The 10,924-nt window shown below is 35.8% G+C and overlaps 1 protein-coding gene across 1 annotated transcript in view; it reads right to left on the reverse strand.

Moving 5' to 3' along the window:
* Positions 1–8,462, reverse strand: part of Hgsnat (Heparan-alpha-glucosaminide N-acetyltransferase) — a 36,685-nt gene extending 28,223 nt beyond the window's left edge. The window contains exons 1-3 of the mRNA XM_067083729.1: positions 8,296–8,462; positions 1,879–2,038; positions 790–914 (exon numbers count right to left, since the gene is read on the reverse strand). Coding sequence (XP_066939830.1) covers positions 790–914; positions 1,879–2,028 — 275 coding nt within the window. The 5' untranslated portion in view covers positions 2,029–2,038; positions 8,296–8,462. The remainder of the gene's footprint in view (positions 1–789; positions 915–1,878; positions 2,039–8,295) is intronic.
* Positions 8,463–10,924: the final 2,462 nt, after the last annotated feature.

A 10,924-nucleotide genomic window follows, 5' to 3' on the forward strand; every position in this document is an offset into this window, starting at 1 on the left:
CGTAACAGGAGGAAACCTGGCAGTTGCGCTATGAAACAATTGTTAGGAGAGGGTGGAAAGTCAGATGGAAGAAAGAGAATATGAGCTGAGTACAGTAAAAGGAATGAAAGAGGTTGCAGGGGGGGGCCCGAAGGGACGCTGCAAAGACCCTTATGTAATGCTTAAGACCCACTTAGAGGCCTCTAAGTGGGTCCTGGTAATGTCTACAGTGCACCACGTAAGGTGCACTGACGGCACTAGCTCCCTACGGGGAACAAGACATATCGAAATTAAGGCCGTTTCGGCATCAGTTAATTTGTGGCCAGCAACTTTTATCTTCCTCCTTTGTTAGTTACAGTCAAAAGTAAAATCTTGAAAACCAAAATCAAAGGTGAATTCCTTTAGTTTAGTACCCTGAAAAATCTTGAACCACGGAAACCACATTCTGCAAACTCATGTAAGAGCCAGTGGTAAGAGAGGTTGAACCACGGCTGGACGACAGTAATTCTAAGCGTGGAATATTGTACCAGTAAACCATCTCTGCTGCACATAGGAAAAAATATACATCTACATAAATTGTGTTTTATTGTACAGAAATGGTGTAAAGACGAGCATGGTTGCCAAAATCGTGCTTGGGCAAGGAAGAGAAGTGTGCTGGTGTACTCCTCGCCAACTTCTGTCAGTGCGTCGTTTTTGTAAAACTAATTCACAAATCATCTCTGTGATTCGCACCGGCCTGTCACTACCATCTGCAAATAACACTGCCTAACAAAATATAATTAAATGGATGTTATCTCTTCCTCTACTCACGCGTTTTCCAGTGGAAGGTATTCTTGAAATGTTTCAGATACGACAAAAGTCCAAGGGTACTTGGTGCTGAGGGTGACATTCCTCTCGTCGCCAGACGTAATAGTCAAACGATGCTCTGCAGGGCACTGGAAGATTAAAATTAAATAGCTATATTTCTTCTCTGAAAAGAAACCAGCACAGAAATAAAACATTTAGGCTGCTTTAAACACAAATGCTCACACAGATAACTTCAGGCTGTGAACAGTAATTTTGATCAGTAAGGCACACAGCAATGAAACGTTCGGCTTTGAATGGTGATGCACACAAAGATATATCATTTAGGTTTTATTCACCACTGCGTACAAAAATAACACTGAGGCTTTGAAAAATAATGGAAACGAAAAAAACATTTAGGCTGTGATCCGTGGAAAAAATGTCTAGGCGTTGAATGATGTGCGCGCAATGACAAAGCATTTAGGCTTTAAACAGCAATGCATAAAGAAATAAAACGTTTAGGACTTGAACACCAAAACACGCGAAAGTCAGACATGCAGGTATTGATCAGTATTACATAAAATATACAACATTTAAGCTCTGAAGACTGATGCACATGAGTTAAAACATTTAGGGTGATAAGTAACGCACCTTACAATAAAGTATTTAGGTTAGAAAAGTAATGCACACAAAGTTACACGGCTTTAATCGGTAAGGCACCCAAGAATAAAGCGTTTAGGCTTAGAAAAATGATACACGGAAATATAAAACGTTTAGGCTTTGATCAGCAAGGCACACAAAAATAATGCTTTTAGTCTTTGCATAATGATGACAAACAAAACTTCAGTTATTTCTAAGAAGAAAAATATCACGTTCTTTAAACAGTGGTGAATGCCTAAAAGTCATCAGTAAATTACCCATACAAAGTACTTTCAGATGCAATTTTTATATCCTACATCCAGTTACGAGGAGAGAGGGAAATTTAACAATAAAGCACGTGGAATTAATTTTACTAAGAATATTAAGACCTACGCCTGACAAGACACCGTGCATATCACTGCGTAAAAGTTATGACAGCTTCAGTGAGAAATAATGCAGAAAACAAACACATCTTACCCCGTAACAATCTCCGCTGAGTGTGTAAAAGAACAAATCTCGGGAGTCATTCGACGTCACTTTCAGGTAAGCTTCGTCCACTTTCAGCTTCGTCAGGTCAAATCCCTCGAATTCGTCCGTTCCCGGGTCCTCTATAAATGCCCCTCCCATGCTTCTTCACCTGTTAGGGAATTGACTGACTAGCTTATAGTTCATCACTTTAAAAATGAAATGTATTTGACTAAGACCAATTGGGAAATGAAATGATTTCAGGAAGTGACGGGTTGCCTACACTTTTGATTAAGAAGGATGTTTACAACCGACCAGTTGGGGAAATGAAAGGGTTAAGGGTATGGGTATGGCCGAGTCGTCAGCATTTAAAGAAAATGAATGATATTTACTACCAGCTGGTTACTGGATAACCAAGATGAATGCACTGAGACAGAGGAATTGTTAATAATGAATTGGAAAGAGTGATATATCCTTTTTTTATAAGAAAGGTGAGGCAGCCTAACATTCCTTCTTTGATATTACTTAGTGAAGCATCACATTTACTGTTTACTGCCAAGAACATCCATTTATATTAGGCTCCTGATCATCATAATTTGGGAAATGTACAGGAAACAGCAGTATAATCGTCACTTATGGCAAGGAAGAGAGAGAGAGAGAGAGAGAGAGAGAGAGAGAGAAAAGACTGCCTCCAGAAGACACATTTTTCCTTATTTTTTTTTTTACTTACATTCATACAAAAATAATCAAAATTTGTAAGTTCCAGTTTTAAAACATACTTTTGTTCCCTCCAGTTGCATGAAACTAGCTCAAAACTGCGAGTCAAAATAAAATACGTATTTCAATCTAGCACTCTGAAGACTACCGCCTCACAGTTCATATTTTTATTATTTCTGTATAAATCTGGTTGAATTTGTCTAAGCAGCAGCATGGAGCACATGTATCAAAATCATCAAACCTGTCACACTAACCAAAAACAAATCAATATTCTGAAGCACACCGGGGAAAGACATTCCCTCTCTATATCCTCCTGGTCAATAGCATATCTTGCGGCGGTGAAACGAATCTCCTCTCATTTAGTTGACTCTTTAAGCGCATGCTTTTGCTCTTATCTCTGCTCTCAAAGGGTGCTATTATTTCTCCAAATTAGGGAGAAGAGTGCATGCTCGTCTGATGACTTAGTTGGATTCTGTTCTGACGAAATAAATGTTTTCTTGCAACGGAGTTCATGACAAGAGACTAACATCAAAAAAGGAATCTGATCGTTAATCTACGGTTTTGAATTAAAAGAGGAATTGAGCAAAGGGATATATTTCCTCAAATGTTTATTTTCCTACCTTTGGAGAGGTCGAGAAAACCATGAAAAAAAAATTTATAAAAAAAATGTAAAATTCAACCGAAACCACCGGGATGCTACTAACTAGCAAATTTCAGCTAGATATTACTAAAGACTTTGCGAGAGGGGGATGCAGTCTCGAGAACATCTGAGGCGAAGGGAGCTATTCCCCAGACCTTAATAAGGGAGTAATGCAAGACTTTAGGATTCAATGACTTATTGTACAGGAAGCGTATGAGACCCCAGAGGCATCAGAGGCTGTCTGCAGGAGAGGCTCGCCTGTAATTCAGCATTTACAGAATGAATGTGACTGCGGGTGAGGTTTTGTTTCCCCTAAAAGAAAACTGAGAAAACGCACATTTCTGAGGCATTAATTTTTTGTTTTTCCCATTTCATTTGTCATAGTTATTGCCAGTCACTTGGAGTGCGCCCATCACTCCTTAGTTCAAGAAAATGCAAAGGTCCAATTTCTGCTCTTGTTGCGGATGTGAGGAAACGCTTGATTTTTTACATCCTCTTTTAAACCTTTCTCTCTCAAATACAGTTGTGGCTGAATATTTTCTCGAATTTAGGTCACGGCTTGAGTTGCCGTGGTTAGTTCTGCAGTTGTCTGATATATTTTATTCCGATGTTTTGATTCGTTATCATTTTGCACCTTATTGCCTCTTTACCTTGGCGTTCCACAGTCTTGGAAGGGTTTGAATCTCATTGCACAGACAGAGTGAAAAATGATTTGGTAACCTAAGCTCTTATAAACACGGTTACTTATCAACTGAGCGCTCAAATAGAAAAAAAACGCACGGTAGTCTTCGCATGGAAGTCTTATGTCAGCAAAACTGGACGCTATCTTGAGTGAATTTAAAAAAAAAAATCAAACGTTGGATAGGCCTAACATTCCACTTTGCTTTTGGTTTTTGTTGCTTGCAGTTTACTAAGACCATGATAAGAAAGACAATTTTAACGACTGTGCTTCTCACAAGTAACAGAAGAAGACATCTGCTATTTTCACACTAATTCACATAATAGTGACTTATATGGTTAGCTACGTCATTCATATTTTTCTCAAGGTAAAATACCGTTGTCCGTAAGGCAAAACCAAAATTTACGTTAAACCTTAGAACATTTAACCCATCATAGGAACAGGGAATTGGATATCCCGCCATCACCTGGGATTTTCATTTGCAAAAAAAAAGAGAATAAATTAGATTATTGTAAAAACCGTTTAGTTATAGAATAGTAAGATAATGTGCTGAAAAAATATACTGTATTGCACCTGTGGCATGCAATAAGATTATTAACAGAATCACTCCAGTATTATTCTTGGTATAAACATACAAACTTGCAGTTTTAACCTTTGGTAAAATTTTCATGGAAATTTACACGTAATCTGTTGCTTCCTACAAACAAACAAAGATGCAAACAAACCGGACCAAAAGGCTAAACTTATAGACAGAGCTTGGCAACGTCACAGCATTCTATGAACAGCAAACAACGGAGATCAAATGAACTTCATCAACATTCAGCAGTACAGCAAAGCGTTATCACCTCTAGTACCAAGCGGAAGACTATCACAGACTCCTACTACTGTACTCCAGTAAAACACGGAATAAAATCTTTCTTAGCCAGACCCACAGTGGGAACAACACCGATTTCTCCTTGACGATGTCGTGGTTACAAACTGACCGAGGTGCTGGACGGTTTGCTCAACTTCACTGTATTCATCACGTACGATAATAAGGTATTATAATGGGAAAAAATCGATTCTGTATCAACCTGACCGTGATCAAAATGAGTGGTGTTACTTTGGCTTGTTATCTACGCGTCACCTACTCCAAGGTGCCAGTACTGAACACCGCATGGTAAATGTAAAGCAGACGGCCGCACAAAGATATAGTTTATTAATATAAAATTTGTCGACCACACAATATAGAAATGGGTGTATATAATACTTTGGTCCCCGTGGGGCCAGTACTAAACACGGCGTCCCAAGGATCTTCCGCTATGTTTAGTGCTAGCACCTCGGAGTAGACGTGTAGATAACAAGCCAAAGAGCACCAAAGGAGATTAAGCGCGATGTGAGCCTTGAAACAACTTGTATCATGACAAAGAATCTGTTTTCAAGTACCCAAATACAATACAACGACAACTTCGTCATTCTTCGACACTTAATAAAATACCAAGGTTATAAAGAGCACGTTTAATTATTTCCAAAGGTTACAGTTTACCCATAAACGTATTGTCGCTTACCAACTCATTTCCATTACAACTGAAGACTTAATCTATACATATTTTCGTTATAGCTTAAGATTTGCTGTTTATATCCCCTAGTTCTTTCATGCAAGAGATCATATATATATATATATATATATATATATATATATATATATATATATCATATATATATATATATATATATATATATATATATATATATATATATATATATATATATATATATATATATATATATATATATATATATATATATATATATATATAATCCCCACACTGCAGAATTTCAGCTTCCTATGTCGAAAGATACCTTCATAAGCAATAAACATAATTTACGTCCTTGCCTTCAAGTTTTGTTTCACAGGCAATGAGAACGTCCAATGGAATAGTTATCGAACTGGTATTTTTCTTTTCTCTTGTTCTTGCACTTCATCAACTGAAGCTACAATATTTCGGGTACTTCCGACCATCACGGTGCACTGGCTCTCCCATGTTGACCAGTTATTTTGCACTCTATTTACTTCATACTTTCCTTTCCTGAAGTTAGATTAGTGCTCGTCCCCCACTCTGTGAAATTTAATTTACTTGTTCAGAACATCAACACCACTGCTTCTGCGTTTATTAGTTAGTTTTCCTGGGTATATTATCAGATCTTTGTTTTGAAACCTATTCCTTTACGGGAGGTAATCTTCAAATGTATTTCTTGCAGTGACGAGATTAGTTTAGCCGACGAATACGTGCTCAAAGACTAGGCAGAAATAAATATATAAGTTAGAAAAAAAATAAGAAGCTTCCGTAGAAGTTAAATGAATACAACATCTTACGCTTATAGGTCTCGTTATACGTTCTATTTAAACCTGCAACCTACTGTAGGTGATGATTGTTCCCCGCTGTGGGAAGTTGCCGACCTTGGTACGTTTGGCACTTAATTGTCGTCCTTTCTCTTAGTCAAGCCATTGAGATCAATGTGAAAGGACTTACATGACTGTGATGACAAGGATTACACACACACACACACACACACACACACACACACACACACACACACACATATATATATATATATATATATATATATATATATATATATATATATATATATATATATATATATATATATATATATAGGTGAAGCAAAAGTAGGTGGACAGTAGGTGGAATAAGGTTTGTGTTGGGGTTGTACTATAATGATGGTGTTTATTATTATTATTATTATTATTATTATTATTATTATTATTATTATTATTATATATATATATATATATATATATATATATATATGTGTGTGTGTGTGTGTGTGTGTGTGTGTGTGTGTGTGTGTATCTCAGTGCCTTTGTATTGTATTATTGTAAACAATAAAATTTAATAGTATTAGTTAATATAACTGTATATGTAACCTCAAAATAAATGTTATCTACGGTCCACCTACTTTTGGTTCATATATATATATATATATATATATATATATATATATATATATATATATATATATATATATATATATATATATATATATATAATATATATATATATATATAAATATATATATTTATACATAAACACATATACAGTATATACATATATAATTTATGTATACAAATATATATTATATATATTATATGCATATATATAATATATACATAATCATATAAAGTAGGGTAATGCAGCTCCTCCTGCAGGATTTGGTGAAGATGAAGTCATCGTATTTATAGATTGTCATTAAAATATTTCTTCAATAAATATCACATCTCTAATACCTCAACGGCGAACAACAGTTAGGACCATCCGACGTTCAAGAACCGGGGACCACTGATGCCGGATTCCGGATGACCTTGCACACCATAACCTTTCGTGGTCATGGTGTTAGGGCACTATGGAAACGTCTAAGAGTAACCGTACTTTGCTAGACAGCTAAAAAAGGGAAATCGCAAATCAAGACAGAAATGAGAAAGTGCTCGCTCGCGTTACTTGCCATCAGCTATCCTTGCCTTATCTTTATTTTACTAAAGAAAACGACAGTTGTCGATTCACTCTGGGAACTGAGCACACATCTGACCAGTTGCCAATGTGGTCGCATGTCTTATACGTGCGACGCTCCACGCTGCCATTCGAACTCTTCTCGGTATATCAGATCGCTATATTTTATCTTAGCTTTAAAAAACATAATTATACAATTGAAAATCGCCACTCTCAGGAGAAAGTCTTTATCGTGAATGTGGTGAATGATGAGGAGAAAGAGAAAGTTGAAAGACAAGTCGAGTTCGTTGCTTCTGTTTAGGGAATGTTTTAATGTCAGACGTTTTGGGATTTGATTTCACTTAATAACTGGATTTTAATAATTTTTTTAATATTCACTGTTCACTCGTCACTCATAATGAAGTGGATGTTCATATCTTCTCTCTTGTCGTGTCACCTTTGGTTTAGTCACCACACGAGTAAGCCGTAAAGAAAGCAACGTTTCGAGAATAAATCGAGTTCTATTTGGAAGTGTTTTCTACCGCTGGCACTCTGGATAATTTACCTTTCATATTGTAAGTTTGTATCTGCATACAAAATCAAATAGGAATACACTGAAAAAAACAGCAACTAATATTTCTTTCACTTGACATAAAACATTATATATAAGGCCTCTTTGTACCATTCGTAGATATAATTTCTATTGATGCTATGTAAATCGTTCAAGAGAAAATGGGACAAAAATAAGGTTCAGTCTCTAAAATTGGTTTCTCCCCTACAAGACGAAAGAAAAACAAACCCGCTTTTTTAATACAACGAATGGATGAGATATGATCGTGACCTTGCAAGATAATTCAAGAAAAGCTTTCAAACGTAACAGTAAAATAGCAGACAATAGCTCTCACTTTCAAAGTAACAACAGTGTTCGCTCTACGTAGATTCCCCGGGGATACTACAACAATGGAGGCTACAGCAGCTTTCCTCAGGGAAGCACCTTTCTCTTCGAGTCTACACAGTACACTGGGCGATACAAGTCTCTGGCACAGGACTCGCCCACTGTCTCCCTAACGAATGCGCAAACCTTACGATACGCAGCACATCGAACGGGTTGTCAACTTGGCCTGCATTTTCAAGAGAGGAGAGCAGGAGGTTGTAAACCGCAGGGATCAACTGTATGTTTAAATTTCAGTTCCTGTTATGTACATTCAATAGCTTCTTTCAGCTACAAAACAGTGATTCGTTCACATCTACGGCGTCGCTGCGCTTGTGGGCATGTCCGTGAATTGCAACTTGTTTTTTATTAACTGAATTCAGTGGCTCATTTTAATTTGTTTCTTTAGCTATGCTTAAACTAATACATTAACATTCTTCTTCTGAATGCTCTGATATTACATTACATTACCGTGAGTTATTGTTAATGAGGCATTCGACCAAAACTGTTATATATATAAATTAATATTTGCCAGAAATAACTGGCTTCGTCGCCTGCGACAAGAATTTTTCGGCCCCAGTTATTTTACAGATATATATATATATATATATATATATATATATATATATATATATATATATATATATATATACATATATATAACTACTTTTACGAGTGCGAGGCTAATAAGTATCATAACTGACAAATGAAATATCGATTTTTACAATCCGCCTTGCCTAAAGGTCACAGCGCCCCAAAATTATTCTCCATTTCTGTGTTTGTCCTAAGCGTGCGACACTAAGTGATAAGGAAACAGACTTTTAATACCCTAAGACCTAGAAGAAGTAAATGCTTCTTGAAGATAAGCATTTGTTGTTGTCTGTCCACAGTTCTTCAGTGAACTGAAGAGATAACAGTGCGATAACAAAGTCGTTTAAATCTCTGAAAACGAAAGATGAAAGTTCACAAATGCTTTGAAAAGCCCAGATTAAAATAAAAGATAAAATTATGGCTTCCCTCTTCATCAAGAAATAGCTAAAAGAATGAGGAAGATTTCTTCAATATGATCCAATATGACTGCTGGTAGGTCTAGGGCACTGGATCCCCTACCAGGAATTTTCATTGTCAGTGTAAACCAAGTGCAGCTCATTTAGATTTCTTGGTGTCGTTCTTGACTGCAAATTTACATTTGAGAAACATATCCGGTCCACCTCTTCTTCAATGGCACCAAATATTGTTACAGTGATAAAGTCTGTCAAGATTTTTAGAGGTCTGTATGTCTTGAAGAAATGTTTTTATTCTGCCACGCCTTCAATATTGTTCCCTCACTGGCATTTTAAATAGCTGAATGGGAATACTTGAGGCCTATCAAATTTCTTATCCCTGATATTAATCTCAGGCACCGTCATCCATTCTGTTGAGGCTACTGTGAATTCTGGGTAAAATTTCCAATTATTCTGATCATCCTCTACATTCTGATCTTCCCTGACTTTACCAACCAAACTTAATACCTTTCTTCATGTGGCCAAATTATGGAATGATCATCTCATTCGCGCGGCTCATTCGTTGGAACTTTCAAAAGTTCAAACTTAGTGGAAAAACTTTCTCGTCGAGCAGTTTCACATAAGTCTTATTTCATAGCTTGGTTTTTTCCTATTTGTTTTTCTCAGTTATTTCTCACTGATTTGAGATCCCCGGGCTTGGAGCACTGTTTCTAAAAAGGTTGCTACTACTACTACTACTACTACTACTACTACTACTACTACTACTACTACTACTACTACTACTACTAATAATAATAATAATAATAATAATATTATTATTATTATTAATAATTATTATTATTATTATTATTATTATTATTATTATTATTATTATTATTATTTAACATCATCACTTCAGCGTGAACTTAAATGGATAAATAAAGTCCGTAGTAGTATGTATGTATATTGCTATTACAGGAAGCCTTCGCCAATCTGATCAATTGACCTCTTCAGCCTGATTAATATTATTTCTATGTTTATTCAGGCTGAAGAGGCCAATTGATCAAGTTGACGAAAGCTTCCTGTATATAGCAATATACATACATACACACTACTGCTGACTTTATTTTTCCAATAATAATAATAATAATAATAATAATAATAAAGAAATAGGGATGAACTTACTGAATGATAGATTTATGTTCTAAGATTAAACCTAACGAGAAAAACGTTTTATGAGTGCCTGTATTAATCACTGTTATATATGATATTGATAAAACGTCATAAATTGAGAACAGTTCCAAAACTTTCGTTTCTTAGAGAATTATGATGATGAGGAAGTCTCTGGTTTATTCATAATTCTCTCTCCAGAAGACAAAAAAAAAAAAAAAAAAAAAACCTCCCTTGGTTGAGGGCAAACAGACTATCTTAAAGAAGAAGCCTGACAGAAGATGTCTTAGGAAATAAGGGAAAGTAATCCATACCATAACAGAACACAAGAAAAGAGGTGAACACTGGAAAAAATGTGTTCCGCACATACGGTAAGTGGGAAATGCGTACCATATCCTGCTTTTACGTAAACATTAATCAGTGGTCAAACTTTCTTATCAAATGAAAGAT

Source organism: Macrobrachium rosenbergii, chromosome 41 (assembly GCF_040412425.1).
Source record: "Macrobrachium rosenbergii isolate ZJJX-2024 chromosome 41, ASM4041242v1, whole genome shotgun sequence".
NCBI classification, from domain to species: Eukaryota; Metazoa; Arthropoda; class Malacostraca; order Decapoda; family Palaemonidae; genus Macrobrachium; species Macrobrachium rosenbergii.